This window comes from Triturus cristatus, chromosome 10 (assembly GCF_964204655.1).
Source record: "Triturus cristatus chromosome 10, aTriCri1.1, whole genome shotgun sequence".
Classification (NCBI taxonomy): domain Eukaryota; kingdom Metazoa; phylum Chordata; class Amphibia; order Caudata; family Salamandridae; genus Triturus; species Triturus cristatus.
The window spans coordinates 121,779,131-121,801,730 of record NC_140593.1 but is presented as its reverse complement, the minus strand read 5'-3'; the positions used below and the strand labels follow the sequence as shown (position 1 = coordinate 121,801,730).

The 22,600-nt window shown below is 44.0% G+C and overlaps 1 protein-coding gene across 1 annotated transcript in view; it reads left to right on the top strand.

Annotated features, from left to right (window-relative positions):
• The window catches only part of DYNC1LI1 (dynein cytoplasmic 1 light intermediate chain 1), a 596,637-nt gene that overhangs the window by 358,948 nt on the left and 215,089 nt on the right, over nucleotides 1–22,600 (top strand). Inside the window, exons 7-8 of the mRNA XM_085630582.1 lie at nucleotides 6,866–7,001; nucleotides 13,480–13,591. Coding sequence (XP_085486708.1) covers nucleotides 6,866–7,001; nucleotides 13,480–13,591 — 248 coding nt within the window. The remainder of the gene's footprint in view (nucleotides 1–6,865; nucleotides 7,002–13,479; nucleotides 13,592–22,600) is intronic.

The following is a 22,600-nucleotide window of genomic DNA, read 5'->3' as shown; positions in this document are numbered from 1 at the left end:
TACCATTGCCTATTCCCACAATTTTGGCTTGCAGTATTTGAGACCATGCGTCACAGAATGACTGCCAGACCTCTTGCCACTGGTCCTGGCCTGCTGGAGCCTGTGATGCAGTTATTTGTGACTTAAGCATCTGTGAAGTCTGCTAGATCTAGGCTTCAGAAAAAGTGCAAACCACCAGAACGAGACTCTCTGTTCCTCATGAAAGATCCACCCTCGGATTCTGTAATTAGATCTGTGACCTGAAAATCCCATGGTGTTGCTCCTTTCTCCACTTTGACTGATGACAGGGAGAGCAAACGTACGGAAGACATTTCTGTACAGCAATGACTGCCACAGTGTTGTTGGGCTGCTACGAAAGAGCCCTCTGGGATTCTGTACACAGATTCACAGACCAACTGCTGAGGGAAGACAGGCAAGTTTTTCCAAGAAGTCCATCAGCAGTGACTATGCTAATCTCCAACCAGGTCATCAGCACCACAGCAGCCTCATGTGACCTCTCAGCCCATGATAGGCAGGACAGTGTGGAAGAGTGAGACTGCAGTCATCTTATAGCTCTGACGAGAAAGATACAGAATCTAGCCATTGTGGATTAAAGTGTCGGCCCCCCTCCCCAAAGGACATTTCTAGTGAAAAGTGGCAAGGTTTTAGAACTCTTCCATCAAACTGTGAACCCACCCACTTGCCCCCTTAATTCGTACCTCCTGCATGTAGTACTGTGTGGCTTCTTTGGAGGAAGGAGACCACCCATTCTGACTTCCTGTTCTCGGGTCGATTTTAGTTTGGGGAGTGACATTTTTCAGTATGAGGAGAATCTGGCTCCTTGCCTGCTACTTCTCGCTAGGTTAGTCGTGCACATTTCGGAGCGTTCACTTTGGTTGCTTTAGCTATTCATAGAAAGAACGTGGTCTAGAAACCAATCTGTAAGACTGCAGTTCATCGTTGAGTTCTGGAATGTTTTAAAAGGAAATGCCGGTCAAACCTTTATAAACCCGACTGCTTTTATTTCTCCTTCCGACACCCCGAAGCTGCTTGCTCGACTGTTAAGAATTTTCAACGTGGAATATTTTAATTTCGAACCTTACCGAGAGCAATGGTTCTCCAGCATGGGTATTGTCTAAGGTTGTATTGTGCAGTTTAACCATCCTCCCCGGTTTAGGAAGATGTGGTGTATCAACAACCACAAAATCAAATCTGAGATGAAACTGTGTGTGCTGCACGTTTTCAGATGAGTTCTGAAACTCGTTGTTAAAAGGATTGCAACACATTTTCTAACAGAAATGTGATACTATGCCTGTAAAATAGGACTTAATGTTCTGAGTTGCTGTTAAGTATTTGCTTCTAAAGTAATACTTTCGGTCCATGGGAACGAATTCTAAAATGTGTACGTTCCCCAACTCTATCTCTTCTCTTGCTTGAGTCTCTCCAGTGGATAGACTGCTACTTTCAGTGAGAGCTATCTTTCCTATTCCATAGGACCATTGGTAAAGGTAAGAAACTAAGGGCTCTAGAAATACATTTTGCAAAAATTTCCACAAGTGTTTGGTGACCAGCCTTTGTATTAACACGTCTTGTCACACAATTTCTAGTCACAGTTTGTCGCAGAATGACCTGGCTAACCAATATTAAATATACAAGTCACTATTTGCAAACCCCTGTGATTCCCTACAAACAAAGGGATAGGGGCCTGCAAAAAACAGCAGACCACCATCCCTGCATTCCCAAACGGCAAACTTTTTTTTTTTTTTTTTTCTTTTTTAAACAGCGGCCACTGTTCATTCAAGGAAGTACTAGGAACAGATTGAGGGGAGCAGACAGTGGTCCAAGGACCACAGCCTACTATCCTGCGCCAGCTGACAGCTCCCAAAGGGGAAGCTGTCCGTAAATGGGATTTCAAACCATTGGTGCATCTCATTGCAATTTACAACTGGGAGGCAAGCTGCTTTAAAGCTACCTCCTAGTTGTGATTCGGAATTAGTCTCAAACACCTTTTCTTAGTCGCTAAAGGATTTTGGTACAATAGGAAGCATCATTTAGTGATCGCAGACCCTGGGATTTTGGATGACACGTGATTTGCTATTGCAAAATCCTTTTGTACAATAGACCCTAGGAAAGCTTTCCTATTTAAGGACCAACTTACATTTTGTTCAATAGCTAAGCAGTTTATGCCAAGGCTGGCTCTAGGGTGCTGACTTCAGGAGGCGCCGAGTTTGCAAGTTTATTTTGGTATTGAAAGCACCTGCTGCCACGTTCCTTGCCCCCAGCAATTTCCAGGCAACAATAAAAATGTCAAGATAACTCCGGTGATTAATGTTCTACCTGGCGAGAGATCAGAGTTTTGTCTAGTTGAGGCTTTGGCTGATCATAAATGAGTACAAGGGTTAATAGGCCTGCTGCAATGAACGTGTACCATGCAGATCACAAAGTGCATATAATGTAAATAGGTCAGTGACTTACTGCTTTGATCAAAGACATCCTTTATTTTCTTGCAGTTTTTTTTTTTTTTTTAAACCTTTATTCGTGCATATTAAAAGAACAAATACGGGCCTACAACCTTCAGGCCGGCCACGATACGGTTAAGCACTGATACAAACATTACGGCCCCTGTGCTTCAACGGTCAAGGTTAGCGACGATTTATGACACATACACTGGAGAGATCCTTGACCCCAGGGAAAGGAGAAGTGAAGGTTAATTTTAAAGTTTTCAAAATAAGTTTATCAGGGAAATAGTCAGTGAAGAATAAGAACCAAGGAGATTCGAGTCCGCACGCTATCTTCACCACACAGGAGAGCAGCAGCATCATTAAAGCAGCAATGGAAGTAAAATCACAGGCAGTGAGGCAATGCAGTTATATAACAGGATAGTCACATGAGCAATTACGCACCCCTCCAGTGCCGCCCCCACTCAGTCAACCCCCCACCCGGACCCAGAATCGAAACAAGTATAGCGCAGAAACATAAAGAGAAAAAAGGCCCATAGAACTAATTAGAAACAGTAAGTTACCCCCCCACCCTACACCAATGCGGAGGCTACGGCCTTCCCCCCCCCCAGCATAGTGCCTGTCGCCCAATAAACCCGAAATATAGACAAGAAAGAGAGTAAGAATAAAGTAAAGAAAGATAAGAAAACAATACACCTATGTTAAAGGGGGTGAGAAAAGAATAGGACTATTCTAATCTAAACTCCCAAAAAGAAGAAGGTGGGGAGGAGCCTACGTATCATCAGAGCGCCCTGAACCATCGGCCATCTTTGGCTTCCACACACTGAGAACCCACTACCCCAAAAGCGGTCGTGTGAAAATGAATTGTCACAACAATTTAGATGAAGAAAGACGAATCGCGACGAATGCGCACAAAGTACACATACAGTTCCAGTCCCAGTCCAGCCCCTCCGTGAAACCATGGCGATATTAATCAGTCTAGCCCTGGCCCGATCGCGGGCTTGAGATTAAGCCAGCCCCTACATGAAGGCCCCGCAGCCCGTGCAGACAAAGACAATATGGCCGTTTGGGAGAAGATGGTGAAGTAGAATCCCAAAATGGCCGCCGACAATCTGTAGAGGTCCCTTTGTGCACCACATAAAGTCCAGACATGGCATGTAAAGTACAGGAGTTCCACAGAAAAGAAGCAGTAGGCCACCGTGAACGATTCCTCGAGGATGTTAGGTGTTGCTCAGCTGGATACTCTTGCAGACGCGGTGGGGCAGGCAACAATGAAGCAGGCAGCAATGAACGGGGAAACAAAGTATCCGCTGTTAAGCTGAAGAGCAATTGATCCTGGGTGCCGGGAAAGCCAGATGCAGGCACCAGTGTAGCACGATCACACACAGCCGTTGCGTCCCCGCAAGAGGACAAAAGCACTGGCGGACCCACGCCGTGTTGATGACAGACGGAGCGCTCACGGCCCGCAGCCGACAACAGGGAGTCAAACTGCTCACTTAGCGCCTGAAAGCGAGCAAACATTTGTAAACGAAAGTCCCGCAGGACGGCCAGTACGGAGCCGCATGTCAGCGGGAGCTGCACCCCCACATCGGCAGCAATCCGGGACGGCACTGTGGAGCTGGTGTCTGGTGGAGGGAGGGCGAAGCGGGCAGCGGGCAAGACCGGAGTATCACCCCCCAGCCGCGAGCAGGCAAACAACGCCATGTTTTACCGCCGGACGGCACAATGGCCAGGGGGGGGGTCGTAGCAAGGAGTCAGTTCCCCTCAGGTCTGCGCCGCAACTGGAAAAGCCAACATTCGCCTCCCTTCCCTCGGGTTCTCTTTGCAGCCGACTAGGCAATAGAAGAAGGGGGTCAGCAGCCTCCCACAGCGCGGTCCACAGATCGGGGCAGGAGACTCGCCTCACCGGGGCTTACCCTACAGCCCCAGCCCTTCAGGCGCAGGGTGCAGGAGGTGTCTGGCCGTCCCTCCCCAGGCTCATCTGGCGACAGTCCGTGGTGTTAGGTGAGGTCGGGACCGCGGGGCTCGGATTTGCGCTAGCGGGTCCGGGGACTGCGGAGCTTCCTGGGGGCCGGCAAAGGCCACAATGGAGCAGGGGTCCAGGGTGGAGAACAAAAGCACCAAAAACTCCGGCATCCGGGCGGGCTGAGACTTCGGGGAAGTGGCGGCGTGGACAGCGCGTCGTCGTACACGTTTCACCTCGAGAATCGGCAAGGGTAGGAATCAGGATAATAGTCCGGGGCCAAGGGCCGACGGAGCCGGGCGCTCAAGCGTCTGCTCCGGTCGCCATCTTGGCTCCTCCCCTTTCTTGCAGTTTTTAAGTTAAAATCCTAATATAGAACAGTGAATTGTTGACTGTCATCAAAGAACTGCAAGCAGACTGCAAAGTATAGGTTAGAGCATAGATTAATGTTGCCAAAAGGGTTAATTTGGGTAGAAATCGATTCTTCTTCTTATTAAATAGAATGCCCCAACTATGGTGTTCCATTTTCATTTGAGTTTGTGCGTCTCCAGACCAAGCACACTTAAATTATACCCCCTACCAGAATGGTTGACATGTCATTCCTACACCGTGTAGTCCTCTGGCTTATGTAACATTTTCTATACATTGATTTACACACGTTTGATTGATTGTCAAGGTGTGTGTGATGCAAAGTGCCATGACACCCTACACTGGTATGAGTGACACAATACAACTACCTAAAGGCATCTGAAAGAGAGTGGTTATGGAGACTTGAGGGGCACTGTTTAAAGGTGGTGGTGAGGGAATACGTGGTGGAGGTGGTCACGGATGGGGGAGAGGGCGGTGCCAGCAAACATTATTGCACCGGGTGCCATCGGCGCCAAACACGACCCTGGTTTCTGCAACTGGTTCTGTCATGTGTCATTTTTAAACACATTACTTTGAAGCTAATAATCACTTCTCTGCTAAAGAAATTTGGAGTCTCTTGTTACTTCACTCTAGTTCATGCCTTCTTTTATGAATTGTATTTCTGGTAATGTTCCCAGTAAAATATTAGCGTCAATGCACAATCAGTAATATATAGTTGAGCTATCTAGAAATGAAAATGAAAATAAAATTTATATAGCACAATACCCTCAGGCCTCCTAGCGCTGTGGACTGACGCAAAATGACAGGAGAGGAGCGGGTTAGATGCATTCATTGAAAAGAACGGTTTTTAGAAGCTTTTGAAAAGATAGCAGGTTTTGTTCCTTCTGCAGATGGAGTGGGAGGGAGTTCCATGAGTTAGCAGCATTATGAGAGAAAGAACACCCACCTCATCTAGCCTTCCTTATTCTGTGTGAGGTGACTAGGAAGGAAGACATAGAGCGGAGGTCTCTGGAAGGTTGATAGGGAGTGATCATGGATTGGATTGTGACTGGGCCCTTCTTCCAGAAGGCCCTATGAGTCAAGCACATGGCCTTAAACTGGATCCTTGCCTTAATTGGTAGCCAATGGAGGCTCCTTAGTGCAGGTTTCGCCGATTGTCGACGGGGAACCTGCAAGAGCATGCGAGCTGCACAGTTCTGAATGACCTGGAGCTTATGGATGGTGGTTTGGGGGGCTCCCAGGTAGAGGGAATTCCCATAGTCCAGGCGAGAAAGGATGAGGGCCTGAACCATGATCCTTCTCGCCTGAAAAGGGAGAAGGGGGAGGCTGTTGCGGAGCATCCTCAGGAGGCCGAAGCAAGTGGCTGAGATTTTAATGGACTGGTGATTAAAACTGAGCGAGCGATCAAGCCACACACCAAGGCTCTTGATCTGAGGCTTTGGATCTGGTGCGGGACCGAGGCAGTTCGGCCAGAGCAAAACCCGGCCGAATGAGGTTGAGTTGCCCAGGAGCATGAGCTCGGTCTTATCCCCATTCAGCTTAAGGCATGAGTGTTCCATCCACTTGGCAACTTCCTCTAGGCACGGGTCTAGGGTGCTAGACGACTTCTCGGGGTGGTTCTATGCAACCACGAGCTGCGTGTCGTCTGCATAGGTGATGATTTTAATGCCAAATGGATGGACAATCTCAGCCGAGGGTCTCATATAAATGTTAAACAACGTGGGGCTCAGGGAAAGATACTATTCGGTGTACTTGCACTAAATTATTTGGTTTCTATGGGAGAACTAGGCTCCTGAACTAAAAGGTTTGAGCAAATATTATGTGCTTGATGCAATCTCTTTAAGTTACTTTCTGCAGCCCTACTGTGCATGCTGGAATGTTGCAAGCAATGTTAGGGCAGCCAAAAGTGAATCAGAAGTTACTTTTTTGAATAGCTTTTGTGAAATTAAACTTATCCTATTGCCCCAGATAGTTTTTTAGCCTGTTACAGCAATGTAATGTTTTTCTTTTTAATTACTGTGCAGTGATTTACCTAATTGTATCGTTCTTAATAGGTCTGTACGATTAACATGTTTTCTTTAACTGATCTACACAGATGGTGCAGCACTTATTTACACTTCTATAAAAGAAAATAAAAATATTGATATTGTATATAAATATATTGTTCAGAAACTGTATGGGTTTCCATTTAACGCTCCTGCTCTTGTTGTGGAGAAAGATGCAGTATTTATGTAAGTACACTATACATATACTATAAATAAGTATGTGCCAGAATTATTCAAGTAAATATATTCTCATCCTACGTAAAAAGAAAATTATTACATTAGTCTTTGAATATGAAATCCGAGTCCGACATGGCAAAGCACTGACCAATTAGCGATGATTATTCATGTTAACTGAATTGGTATAGTAGATCGCACCAACTCTCAGCTGGGTTCTAATATATAATGTAAAGTACACACTTTTTTATTTTGGTTTACCTCTGCGAGGTGAGCCATGTGTAGTTCTTTTAGTATTAATGATCATCCACAATCTTCGTCAGTTGTAAATTCTGAATTGGAACATGGCGAAGATAAACAAAATAAGGCAAGGAGACCCAAAATTTAAGGGGTGTGAGATCGAATGAGACTTTGATGACAGAGTGGTGAGTTGCAGCGATCAGTCTTTGACTTGCAGATGTCAGCCAATGATAAGAAATCCTTACTGTCACAACTTCAAAATATTCATGGATACAAGACTGCTAAAATAGAACAATAACGGTATTAAACAATTAAATTGTAGATGAAATCGGAACAGGACTGAAAAGGTGTAAGGTAGATTACATGAATAATGCACAGTACAAGGACTTATAAGTGATGAAATTGAATGAAAAGTAATATAAAATAAATGAGCAAACCAGTAATCACGTAGCGGAAGGTTTGAACTATGAATTGGAAACTTAGTAGAGAAATATTAGAAAGAACTAACATCAGATAAGTTAAAGAGAAATGGATAACAGATGAAAATGAAATGTGAGGACTTAATTAACCCCTTCGCTGCCAGGCCTAACGTCGTCCTCCTCCCCCCTTCCGTGCCACGCCATTTTTTTTATTTGGGGCATTTCGCGCTTAGGCCCCCATACCTATTTGTGCACATAAGGTATCTATGCCAAATTTGCGTCCTTTTCCTTGAACATCCTGAGGATTGTAACGGTACCCGGGGTTTGTGGATTCCCCTGGAGAGGACCAAGAAATTAGGCAAAATACAGCTAGATTTGGGTTTTTTTTTCCTGAAAATGGTTTGTGGTGCTGAAATCACCATCTTCCCAGCTTTCAGGAGCAGGCAGACTTTTGTCAGAAAACTAACATTTTCTACACAGTTTTGGCATTTTACTGGGACATAGCCTAATTTTCCTATTGTTTGTGCTTTCAACCTCCTTCCAGTAGTGGTAGAATTGGGTGTGAAACCAATAATGGATCCTGGACAGCTATACATTTCTGAAATGAAGACAAAATTCTGAGTGTAGCAAGGGGTTATTTGTGTAGATCCTTCAAGGTTTTCCTATAGAATGTAACAGTTGCAATAAAAATAAAATTGAAATTGAGTTGAAAAAAACAGCCATTTGTGCCTGCATTTTCACCTGTAACTTTTAACTGTTATGTCCGCGGGACCCTTCTGGTTGTGAGGATATATCGGTCTTGTAGGTTCACTAAGAACCCAAGGTACCCAGAGCCAATAACTGTGCTGTATCTTGCAATATTTTTTCATTGTGTACTGGGTATACAGCAATACATTTGGTAAAAACTAAAGAGTGAAAAATAGGTATCAAGGAAACCCATGTATTTCCGAAATCAGAACAAGATGTGGAGTTTAGAAGCTGTGGCTTTTTGCAAAACTCTGAATTTGTGGGTAGCCATACTAGCATCTGAATTAGGGGGCATTTTTCAAAATGTCTTCTTTTTTACACACTGTCTTACATTTGAAAGTCAGAAATGCATAGAAAGACAAGTGGTAATAATACTTGTTCTGCTATTCTGTGCCCGCAACAGAAAATGGGGCAAAATGCAACATGGACACATCACATTTTCTACTGAAAAACTGACCCTTTCTTTGCAAAGTGCCTAGCTGTGGATTTTGAGCCATAGCTCAGCCGGCACCTGAAGAAACCTAGCAAACCTGTAAATCTTTCAAAACTAGACACCTAGGGGAATCCAGGATGGGGTGACTTGTGTGGCTCTCCCCAGGTTCTGTTACCCAGAATCCTTTGCAAAGCTCCAAATGTGTACATAAACACATTTTTCTCACATTTCTGTGATGGAAAGATCTGGAATCTGTGGGGAGCCACAAACATCCACCCACCCAGCATTCCCCCAAGTCTCCCAATAAAAATGGTACCTCACTTGTGTGGGTAGACCTAGTTCCCGCTACAGGAAACCGCCCAAAACCCAATGTGGACGCATCACATTTTTACACAGAATACTGACCCTTTTTTGCAATGTGCCTAGCTGTGGATTTTGGACCCTAGCTCAGCCGGCACCTATGGAAACCTAGCAAAACTATACATTTTTTAAAACTAGACACCCAGGGAAATCCGGGATGGGGTGACTTGAGTGGCTGTTAAAAGGTTCTGTTACACAGAATCCCTTGCAAACTTCAAACTTTGTAAAAAAAAAAAAAAATTTAAATGCACATTTTCCTCATTTCTTTGATGGAAAGTTCGGGAATATGTGGGGAGCCACAAACTTCCACCCACCCAGAATTCCCTCAAGTCTTCCGATAAAAATGGTGTGGATAGACCTAGTGCCTGTGACAGGAAATGGCCCAAAACGTATTGTGGAGACCTCAAAATTATCAATCACAAAAGACATGGTTTTGCAAGGGAGTCACCTGCGCTTTTGGTCCTGGGCTTGGTGGCCATCTAGGGAAACCTACCAAACCCAGACATTTCTGAAAAAACTAAACACCCTAGGGAGTACAGGGAGGTTCGGCTTCTGTGTACTTGTTAGTCCACTACTTGCTCTGGACATTGTGGCCCTCGACGTTGAATAGGAACAGTGCTAACTTTCTCTCAATTTACATCTCGGGGTGTCCTTAGAGTGAATAGGAAGTTGTGGTAGGACGACTAGATTACCTAAAACTGACAGGAATTCTCTTCCACTGACCTTTTTATTTTGTAAAGATAAAAAGGGAAATAAAATGTTATCATCTAGACTGCTATAGTCATTACAGTAACAAACATTTGCAGTGCAATAGATATTGCATTAGTGAAAGTGTGAGCTATTGGCGTTGCAAATGAAAATGTTTATTTGTGTTTTTTTTGTTAAAAAATATCCCAGCAGTAGTATAACAAAAAATTAAAATGCACAAAGCAAAAAAGGGTGCAGTACAATAGGCTGTTACTAGGTGTCCCTGTGGAGTTATAAGGTGACCTCTATTAGCCTTATAAGGTACTGCACCCTTAATGGAATTATAAAGAGAAAGATGAGTAGGTTTCCATTTGTTTTTTTGGGAAGTGAGATTTTTGTTAGCTTGCGAGGGAGGTAACGTAAGAAAGGAAAAAGACTTCTACATTTTGAGAAGAACAATGGAATTGAAAGACTTACTCTGGCAAGGCAAATACATAGCACAGAAAAGCATAGCTGATAGAGCGGTAATTTATTGGAGTGGTAGATTTTGTTTCATTTCCAACAGAATCACTAAGATCCTGCAGCCGCAGGCAGAGACAAAAATAAATAATTGGAAACCTGACGCATGGCGTCTGTGAAGCTGGTGCAGTGCTGCTATGAAAAAAGTGTGGGCTCCACAAACCTGCAGTTCTATGGCGGGGCAAAAAAACAATAACATTAAACCAGGCGCATGGCATTGGTGAAGCACGCACGGTACTGCTATATAAAAGCCTTGAGGGCTCACCAAACATGTAATTAACGCAAGATTGTTTAAACACGCTACCCACTTGCCTACATAACCACACATGCTACATCCTGTAAAAAAAAAAACTGAAATAAAGGGACACAGGTGGCCAGTCAAAACATGGTCATAGCCTATTGGAAAGGAGAAAAAACTGCTGAATCTGATCAAAAGGAAAACCAGCAAGTCATGAATAAAAGAGTGCTAACAAGCTGTAAATAAAACCTATAGGGTAGGTTTACATGTAACAGGGGCAGTCCTCATGGGAGGTTACAATAGTAGAAAGGGAAGGACAAGGCGGCACTAGAAAACTAATGAAATAACAATTCCAAAAGATACTTAAAGGAGCCAATAAAATACATGGGTGGAACATAGGTGACGCTTAAAGCCCATATCCTGAATACAGCAGGTCTCGAAGAGACAGCGCAAGCGCTGCCTAGGCGAGACATAAAAACTGTCACTGGGCCTGAAATTACCTCACTTTTCCTCCTGTGTCCCATCATGCCCCACAGGTGATTGTTCCATTCCTGATAACAAGATCCTGTTTATTGATTTCGGCCTTTATTGCTTTTTTCCTATTTGACATCTTTCCTAACTTTTTCTAAGTGACTTCTCTCAACGTCCACATGGACTAGGAGTGCAATAAAAAAAAAATTCTTGACAGTATTTTTTTTTTTAGAATTTCTTTTTTGGGAAGTGCATGGCAACGTTGCTCTGTAATGTGCCTTCTGAAATATTTTTGTCCTGGTAAGAACTCAAGGACAGACAGAAAATTGGACTGCATGGCCAGTAGGAGAGGCTGTAGGAGGCTGCTTCAGGAAGGTCTGAGGAGCTAACATTGCACTTATTTTTCTTTCTTTACCTTTTTGTGATGACATTACTTACTGAAGAGCTTTGCACATATGTATACTTGTGCACAGTTCCCTGGGATCCCGCAGGTCAATGAGACAATTCAGTGCTTACGACTTTTCTGTGGATTCCCTTGTAGAACTAGGATTTCAAGTATGTAACTTATCCTTAAGTTGATTGAGGTGTAGGGTTGAAAAGTAAAGAAGGAAAGAGTAGGTTTAAAGACTGGTATAAGTGTGCCATTTTACTGTCGGAATAAGAGGCAAAAGCAGTGATTTAAGACATACACGAAAGGTATGAATAGCAGAACACACCCTGTTGTACCATTGGCTGCCGCATGTAGAAGGATATAATAGTGAAACCAATTGGAAGTAAATCAGCATTCTGGAACTCTGGCAAAAATTTTGGGAGGGAGAGGAGGGATTGTATGATGGAACGCATGTAACTAAGACTCATGCCTTCCCTTCACCGTCAGTACCATCCATACGTCATTACCACATACATTTACAACGTACATTTTTACAATGCAAATAGCTTTACCACGCATGGCTTTACTACAATTTTTTTTTTTTTTGTAAAGGCATAGTTGGTAATAACATATCCTTAGTAAAAAGATACTCAGGCACGCACAATCGAGGGTATTAGGCCCAGCTGTGTTTAACCCCCTGCACCAGTTGGATGGTGCGCGTGTCCATTTCGTAGCTCCGTAGAGGAGGGGGGTCACAACAGAGGAGGGTCTGCTGCAGTGGGCCTGCCCGCACTTTCTCCCTGCATATCCTACAATGTGGTGTCATGTCGTTGGGCGAGTTTTCAATGGGGAGAGTTGGGGACAAAACTCTCTGCAGGCCGGCCTTAAGCCGGGACAGTGTTTCCAGTCGAGGCTCCAGGTGGGCCTTAACATCCACCTCTAGGCCTGTCCGCTAGTCCCCCCACTGTCCTCTGAGTATGGGATCCATTCACAGTCAATGTACACGGGCTCTTGAGCCTGAGCCCTAAAACTACCCCCTGCTGCAGCCCCTGCCCGGCCCTGAACCTTAAAACTGCTCCTTTTCCTGGCCCTGAGCCCTAAAACCGCCCATGCCGCAGCCCCCCTGCCTGGCCCTGAAACTTAAAACTGCCCCTTTTCCTGGCCCCTTGGTGTACAACGCAGTCATAGCCTTTACACCGAACATGCCTTTATCATGCATGCCCGATTTCATAGTAAAGGCATGCATGGTAAAGGCATATTCAGGGTAAAAGATTCATGGTAACGGACATGCGTGGTATAGGCAGGTTCGTTGTAAAGGATACGTGGTAATTTATTTAATGCATTTTTATATAGCGCGGCCTTTACCCAAAGGTGTTAGAGCGCTGTACAATGAAACCAGTTACGTTACATGAGAGAAATGTTACAAAATACAAGGTTACAAAAATAAACAGGAGACTAGAAGAGGTAGCAATAACACAAAATCAAACACAGCAAGCAGGGTGGGGAATGTACAAGAAAATATTACAAATTTACAATGATGAACGAACTTCCTAGAGGGGTCTGAGAATGAGGATATTAGTAATGGTCATGTTTAGTTATGACCGCACTGTAATGGCTGTTTCCCAAGAGGAGGGAGCTTTAAGAGCTGAAGCAGCAACAAATAGTGATATAAAAGAATGTTTAATTCAGCATGCATGTTAGCCTAGTTATTGTTTTATACTTCTTCCGCCATATGTTGATCATATCTTTAATTCTATTCAGGCGTATGGCAGTCTGAAATGTTAAAGCATCAGTTAGTTCGCACAGATCTACATTGACTTAAACCTAACTTGGGTTTAAATTAGTAATCTAGCCACATGTTTGGGGAAGTTAGGAAGTTTTGTCATCCTATAGTGTTGTGTGCATTTTTGACCACGCGGGTCTGGGGTTTTCCAGCATAATGAATACATTTGGTAATGTTTTTAAATTACAGATGTTAAACATTAGTACTTGTTCTTGTTTTCTAGTCCTGCAGGGTGGGATAATGAAAAGAAAATTCGAATTTTACATGAAAACTTTCAGACATTAAAAGCAGAAGACAGTTTTGAAGATGTTGTATTAAAACCACCAATAAGAAAGGTAAAGTAATTTTATTTAAATACAGCTACCTTTATTGCAAAGCAACTACCACTAGATTGCACAATCCATTCATTTAACCTGAAGCTGTGCTGGAACATCAGGACGAGGGGCTGGGGTTATTTAGGCTGTGGGGTGAATTTGAGTGGAAAACATGTTGCAAGTGGGGAGTAACTTATCTGCCTCGTTCTTTTTTATGAGAATATTTATGTGCATTTTCTTCAGTTTAATTCAGATATGGCACAATGTATACTTGCGTTGTTATGCTGATATCTGAGGTGCACTGACAAAAATTGTATTAGCACGCATATCTCTCAGGGAATTGGGCATGGATGACATCTGTCACATCTGGCCCTTATCCTTTCATTTTTCTGTGGGTGTTCTCCATCCTTGTAGATCTGCTGCTCCAGGATTCTTAATTAACCGATGATTGCGATATCCCATTCCAGCAATTACTAGTCTGAGTCCAATAAAGAGTTGGTATATCTGTTTGCCTGCAGTTAATATTTAATCCTCTGTAATGCCCATCGCATGGAAGAGACTGTATTCATTGTATTCATCTATGTAACGTCAGATAGTACTTCTGCTACTTTATGCCAATCTATACAGCATTTTGTACCCCCTACATATATATATATATATATATATATATATCAAACTTTTCGCCCAACAAGGAGAGGCCCAAACTGGTTTCACCATCGCCACACTTTTATTAGATGAGGGTTGAGGCGTTTGGGCTTCTCCTTGTTGGGCGAAAAGTTTGATATATATACATATATATATATATATATATATATATATATATATATATATATACATATACCTATATACCTATATACCTGAACTAGAATTCCCTTTGGGCCCATAAGGACCTCCAGCCCCCCCAACCATTTTCCCATCTGTACCTTAATTGTAAGAATAGGGCTGGCATATGAATTAAGTGTTTTATAAATTTGCGATATTTTCTTCAACAACGGTGCAATGGTAATTTGGGCTTCTGAGGGCTAAATTCTGGAATGTTGTCTATTGCATTTAAATATGAGGTGAGTGCGTGCCAAAGCTGGAGATAACAGAAGAGCTGGGTTTTTATTGAGCCAAATTTTTCTTTTAGATTAGTAAATGATTTCATGGCTTTGTTGGAAATTATGGGCCCGATGTACTAACATTAGTGTTTGAGATTACCAAATTATGAATTTTTGAAATTCGCTGTTTGGTAATTACAAACACTAATGTGCTAAAGTGTGTTTTATACCTTTTGCAATCTCTAGTCAGTCGCAAATAGACCTACCTTGTGAATAATACATGAGGTAGGTCTCAGTTTGCGATCCCTTAGGAATCGCAAAAATCACAGGAATGATGGCCTGCTGGGGTCAGGCGACCGCCATGTCTGATTACTTTGAAATAAAGTAATTTTATAAAGATTTTTTTTTTTTACAATGAAGCCCTTTTCCTTGAAGGAAAACGGAATGCGTTTAAATAAAAAAATTAAGGTTTCTTTACATTTTGTAAGAGTAGGCAGTGGTCCCTGGGACCACTGCCTGCTGTTAAAAAATATTTGTTTCCCGTTCTCAAAGGGAAAGGGGTCACTTGGGGACCCCTTCTCATTCGTGAATGGATTACTGCCAAAATCGAGGTAGTGCTAAAGTGTGAATGTTTTGCAACCATAATTCGGTAGCAAAACATTCATACATCCCATTGAGATTCAGCATTTCGAAGGGACGACCTAAACACATCCCTTCCAAATCCCGAATCACAAACAAATTGAGATTTGGTAACACATTACCAAAATGCAATTTGTGTTTTGTACATATTTAAAAGAACTTTTGAGGTTGGAAATGGCCGATTTGGCCGTTCCCGACCACAAAGAAATTTGTTCTTGGGGCCCTATATTCCTGAGCGTATCCTTGTGAAGGAATATACCCCAGAGCCCTGTCTCCTCTGAGATGAACGTACCTACCCACAGTGGTGTCTGTTCTGTTAGTTTCTTGTGCCAACCTATTTTTCTGCATGTTTGCTCCCAAATTGTGAAGACTGTTGTAGTGGCTGGTGGGAATGCCTGAGAGTGCCTTGCTTCCATATTGAAAGTGTGTTAGATCCCCTCCACTTAGAGCCTAGCGAAGCAGGTGTGCTTGGGTTGTATCAAACAGTCATTAATCACCAGCAGATTTACTGAGTTATAATACACAGTGAAATCTGCCATACCAAGGCCCCTGTCATAACATTTTGCCGAGCTCACTTGAGGAGTTTCGTACACCAGAGAAAAGACCTTACCATGTCTGAGACCTGCTTGTAAAACTACTTGGGGATCTTGAATTGGAAATTTTGTAGGGTGTATACGAACTTTGGCAAAATTATCACTTTACTTAAAAATAATTAGTGATGACATCCAAATTTGAGTACTCTATTTGAGTCTGTCTACCTGCAGCGACCTATTTTTATCCCATACCCGTTCTCGGTCACCGGAGACCTATATTACCAAGTATTAAATCTCCTTAGTAACTTTATTGATAGAAAATTGAGCTGCTAAACTATCGTTGGGGATTTACCCCAACTGGATATAAATCTTATTTATTCCAATTAGTCCAAAGTCATAAAAGCTACCATAATCCGCTTGGAGTTATCAGGGTCCTGCAAGTATATAAGGAGGTTATTAGCATAAAGTAAGATTTTATCTACCAGGCCTCTATCCCATTAAAAACCTTTAATACCATTGTGAGTCCTGATAATGGCTGGCAGGGGTTCTACTGCCACTACAAAAAGAAGTGGTGACAGGGAACCTGAAATATTTTCCGTGCAATGGGAAAGGGTTGTGAAGAGACCCCTATGTATGTTTTAGGTTTAGTGTATAAAGTTGGGAGATATATATGCACACACACACACACCAACACCACACCCACACCACCCCCCTCTGGGTAGTTCCCAAGTTTACGTGGAGAGCAGCTTCTGCATGGTAGCACCCTATGACAATATATCTGCTCTCCTCGAATGTATGTTTTTTTAGCAACGTTTTAAAGTATAGGATTAGCATAGTGCCATACATGCCAAGCTGTAAAATGACAAGACTTTTACCACTCCAGGCACAGTATTCCAGCTTTGGATTGGTAAAATACCATCCAAGCCAACCTAGAATGAATAAAAGCAACCCTTGACACTCGTTTTCGTCAGCAGTACCCCTGTGCGTTGGAAGGTGGCGTCATGCTGCTCCGCATCAGTCGTTGGCGTCGTGGTCACAGAGATATCGCGGCAGCTACTTAGACGCTGCCCTCACGCGCTGACGTCAGTTCTTTCTTTTTCCGCGCCAGCAAGCGCAGATCCGGAGAGAGCGGTACCCCCAGTCATTTTTTGACTGAATTTTTCAAGACCTTTTGTGTCTATTTTTCGAGTCGATCGACTCCTGGTGCTTTTGGGAAGCCCAGCTTCAAGTCCCGCGTGGACTGTCATCGTATGAGGTCCGTCACGGACCTGCACCATGTGTGTCTTTACTGCCTGGGGCGCGACCACGACCCCAAGTCGTGCCCCGACTGCCGGGCCAAGGCACCGAAGACTTTGTGGGAGCGATCACGAAAGTTGCTTGAAGTCCGGCAGTCGGCTCCATGCCGCTCAAGGTCCAGGTGGAGGTCGAGAGGCCAGTCGCTCAGCCACCACGCTTACCGTTATATCGTTACCAAAGTTGCAATCTACACCGAGCTAGAAAAACAAGTTACTTTACTTCGGTAATGCATTATCTGATAGAGACAATACCTGACTGCAGATTCCTTGCCTTTGAATTTTGCCAGGCGTCAGACTGGATCTGGAAACTTTTGCACGAGTAGTACCCCTGCGTGCCATCGGGTGGTTCCGTTCGGCTCTGCGTGACGTCGCTGATTGTACGATCTCTCACACCCTATATAGGTGCCACTCAGGTGTGTTCTTTTCTTTCGGCACCAGTTAAGAGCTGATCCGGAGAAGAGCTACCCCTTTCTCTTTCTAATTTTTTTTCTCGACATTTTGTTGAGAGACTTTTTCTTGTGTGTTGAGGAATGTCCTCTAGACGTACAGAGTTCAAGCCGTGTGGTAACAAAATCCACTTGCCCCTTTGGTGACATGTAGTGCGGGGGTAAATTATGGAAATTATGACTATGCCAGAGCCTATATCATAGTAGGGTTTGAATGCTAGCAATTCACTAAATTTGCCACCTTTCACAGACTGTAGCTGGACGTAGCAGCAAGCAATTTTCCCCATGCTCGGAATGCCCTTTTAAGTCTGTGCATACCTACTAGCATCTTCTATGGGCTTTCATCAGCTGTTCTCTAATATTTTACCAAACCGAGAGAGAGGCTGGAAATGTAAGCTTGATAAAGGCAGAAGTAAACCTTCAAGGGTTGGGGAAAAAAAGTTGTTGGTGGGAAAGTGAACTTGTTCCTGCTCAACAGCTTTGCATGAGCAAATCTACATGTGCATAGTTGCTCATTTTAAAATGCAGTTCGAAAATATTTTCTAGGAGTACGATTACCTACCCTACTCCTGTAAATTATTTTGAATTCTGCACAAATGCAAGGACATAAACCATGGCTGCACTTTTGTGACTTTCTTTAAGAATTGGGCTGCTATTAGGTCTGGCGTTAACCAAGACCTGTTGTTTTTATTAAAATTGTCTCTTTATCTATTGGCTGGCTTCACTGTGAGTGACCGCATTCTGCTCTTTCACAAGGAGCATATCGGGTTGCAAAGTAGTTTTGTTCAGTGCCAGGAACTGCTGTGACAATATGTGGTTTTTGAGACCAAACATTTTCTAGCTTTTGCCATTGTTTTTGCTATTGTTGTAGGAGCCCAGCAGCTCCACAACAATAAAGTGATACAAAAACCATGTCAAAACAAGACATGCATTGACAAAACCAAAACCAAAAGAGTGTGAGTGGATCTATCAGTCGACATGTAAGTGAGTGGGTCTGTGAGGGGTGCATGAGTCCTGGTGGGTCTGTGAGGGGGTGTGTGAATGTCTGAGTGCCCTCTGTTTTGCCCTTTCGGCTTGTTTGTCTGCCCTTTGTTTTGCCTATCCTGCTAGTTTTCTGCTCTGTTTTGCCTTTTCTGCTCATATTTCTGCACTTGGTTTTGCCTTTTCTACTTTTTTTTTCTTTTCTGCCCCCTTTTTGCCTTCTTTTGCATTGGGGGCCGGGGGTGCATGGCCACCCTCCCCTGGCCAGTTTTGTCTTCAGAGATCCCATCCCACAGCCACTTCTCCCTGGGTGCCCTGAAGCCCACTCAGGCTACCCAGTGTGCAATGATGGGGATTGCAGGGGGAGCCTCAATGCCCCCACGGTTCCAGTTGGCTCCCCGCCTTCTGCGGGACCCAGCATTGTTTCCGCATACAGGAAGCTGCTTAATATGCAGCTCTGTGCGTGCAGGAGCAATAATTTCATCTGTTTCCCTGCCCGCAATGCAGTAGGCAGGGAAACAGATGAAAACTGTGCTTCCAGGCTGTAGGAGCAGTTTGACAGCTCCGCATGCTGGAAAAAGACCTATGTTTGCTCTAGCTTGGCAGGAGTTCTCACAGCTCCCACCACGCTGCCCTCTTCATTAATTAAATAAAGCCCCATGGAGGTGGTGGTCCCTGGGGCTTGAGGAGCTCAAATGAAGGGGGATGGTGTCTGTGTGGCCCCTCCCTCATATGTAAATAAAGCCCCTGAACGTGGTGGTCCCTGAGGCTCAAAAAAGATGCGGGCTGCGTGCATCCCTGCTTTTTCTTTTTTACGCCCCCAGGACCTGGCCCACCAGAGGGCTATACAGTAAACAAGCGCAGGAGCTCGCAGTTGTTTTGGTTTTTTTTCTATTTTTGGCACAGATTCACAGCTCTGTTGCACATTTTGCAGCAAAAATTTTAAAAAAGTGCTTTTTTGCTCTCGTGGGGTCCCTAAGGGTATTCCTACCCTACCCCCTTTTCTTTTTTTCTTCTTTTTAATATTTATTTGGGGACTCAGCTGTCCCACTTAAGTATCACTAGAAAATTATCTTCGGTAACAACAGTCAAATCCTACATCACAACTTAGTCACTGTACCTGTCAGTTTGGTACCTGACCACCTACAGTTTGGCGTTCTGATGGGCACGTCTATCCACAGGTCTGTCATCTTTAGGATATTCCCCTAGCACAAGACTTAATCCAGAATTTTTCATAGCAGTGCTCCTGCACGCTGCTAGGTACAATTCTGAGGCTTTACTTTGACTTGTTCCACCCTGGAAGTAATGGAGGAAACTGCATATAAGCACTTATCCTGCACTGTGATGTCTGTACCTTTCTTTCTGTGCCATTGTACGCGAATCTGGAGAGCTCTGCTTTCCCTTTGTTGGTTGACAAACTTCTTTCTAATTCTTTTAAGTGCGCAAAGAAACAATGCCCCCACTGAAGATTACAGGGCTCAAACTGTTTGGTGACTGTGGGTGTGCCTTTGATGTTTGGGCTCTGTGTATGATCCCAGGTCATGAGACAATGTGCCCTCATGCTTACAAAGGCAATCTGGGACCATGAACAAATCTGTACATTGCCAAATAACGAAAGATGTCATAGACTTTGCTTAAGTTCTGCTCCATGTTTAGGGTGCAGACTCATTCTTGCTCTCGAGGCTGCTGCCGTAATAGGTCCTCTTCGTGGTCAAAGTAGTCTAGTCAGTCTAAAACCAAGAAGAAACGTAAGAAGCTGAAGCAGGACTCGGGCTCATCCCGCCACTCTCCATCCAAAGAAGTCTGGGCGCCAACCGATCTCACTCCCAGTCATGGAGCTGTTTCCACAAATGGTTCCATAGCACCCTGAATTCCATGGGCCATAGGCAATGCCGCAGTAGGTTGAGGCCTTCAAGGATGCACATTTTTGACAGTATTCAGTTTCCCACTGGTGCACTTTTTGGCCAAAAGGATCCGCAGAGGCCTCCAGTCCGGATACTACCAGTGGATTCATCCTCAGCGCCAGGTCAGGAGTTTCATTCACTCCACAACCCTTTTGTGGAATCTACCAGAACAGTTGAGAGGCCAGTCTATCTTCCTCAGTTTTAGAAAACATCTTAAAACCTGGCTTTTCTCTTTCCACTATGACAGGTAAAGAATCTAGTTATAACCATCAGGATGTGTTCAGTCAGTATGGTAGAGATTAGCAGCAAGACACCACTGGCATTCGCGTGTTCTAGAGATGCATCAATATATCTGTGCCTTGAGAACTCACCTCAGGTTCTGTACCCACTCCATTGCCAACTTTCACTCTGGCTCCAGGATCTGTGCCAGGTATCCAGTATTGGGTTATCTTTCATAGATTCACGGGCCTGAATTACTCCACATGGTCGAGATGGGAGTCCCACTGTAACATAATCAAGCAGTATTTAAATAATATCAAAGGCTATAATGGCCCTGAGCCATGGTTCAAATAGCCTATATATGTCCTTTTTTTTTTAAAAAGGACCAGATGTTAAATGCAGCCAATCAGCCCTCTACCACCATCTCTAATCAAAGACCTCTAAGCCATGCTGGTGGACTATAGGCAGAGGTTTCCACCCCAAGACTCCCAGATTGAGCCACCTCATCCGCAGCCACCAGGAACACCGGCTCTACCTCTGCCAACAACGCCACACCCTTGAATACAAGCTCTTGACCAGGAAAGCCCCTCTTCCTCGGATGAAGAGAAAGAGGAAGGAAAGATCCCTGATCCTCACCCACCTGCAGATCCCTGGCACGATTTGATCATTCCCACTCCTCCATAGCATCATCCAGCGGACTTACCTCCGGAAGACATCGGGAGATTCCACAACTTGATGGAGAGAGCGTCCAACAGATTACATCTCCAAATGGCTGTAAAGCATACAGATTGCTTTCTGTATGATTTCAAAGAGGAGGCCAGAAATCTATTTGTACAATCCCCATAATAGATTGTTTATATAATACATATAATATATAATATAATTTAAATAATGAAAACATTGGCCACGATAGCACCAATGCTCTCTCGGAAAGATAAAAAATACAGGGCCCCTGGAGACTCCCCTTCTTGCCTGACTGGACACCCAAACCCGGATTCAGTCATTTGGCAGGTGACGCAGAGAAGATCGAAAAATCTGGCTACCCTGATCTCAACTCCCCCTGATAAGGAGGGGCGTAGAATGGATATCATGGGTAACTATTACCATCAGGGCAGCCAACGCTCTGGCTATCATTGGCCGTTACGATCGACAGATGTGGTCGGATATGGCATCTTTGTTTGACCTCATCCCTATAGATAAGCAAGAGGCGAGGAAGATCCTTCTAGAAGGTGAACGAGCGGCCTCTGAAACAATCGACTGCTATGGATCTAGCGAACACAGGTTTCTGACAGCTAGCAAGCGTAGCAGTGTTGAGGTGCCAAGGATGGTTAAAGGCCACCACCTTCAGGCCCGAAGTCTAAACTAAGATTTTGAATATGGCATTCGACGGAGATTCCTTATTGGGCAAGCACATTGATGAGGTGCTGCTCTCCATAAAAACTGACACGGACAGAGCAAAGTCACTAGGAACCCTACAGTATACAAAAAGTCATTTCAGAAAAGCAAAAGTTTGCAAGTTTCCCGCATACAGAGGCGGCTTTCAGAGGGCACCTCAATTTCAGCCTTATGAGGAGAAATATAGGTCTTCTACAGCTGGTTTCTCTCTTCAAGGGGGCTGCAAGAGAACATTGTCCCAAGGACACGACAATGCAAAGAAGCAATGATCAACACTGAGTACCAGCTTTCCCCCTTTGTCCCCTGGTGGGTGTGAAGATTTGCAGTTTCTACCAGCAATGGGAGAGCATAACATCAGACCAATGGGTATTGGATCCAATCGCCTTTCACGAGGAAACCTCCAAATACTCCACCCAAGGGGATCCCTCCCCCTAGTCTTCACTTATTGCATAAAGAAGTACAGATAATGCTTTCAAAAGGTGCAATCGAAGAAGTTCTAACTCTACAAAGGGATTTAGGATTCTACTCCCATTTTGTCTTAATAATGAAGGAATCAGGGGAGTGGAGCCCAATACGGG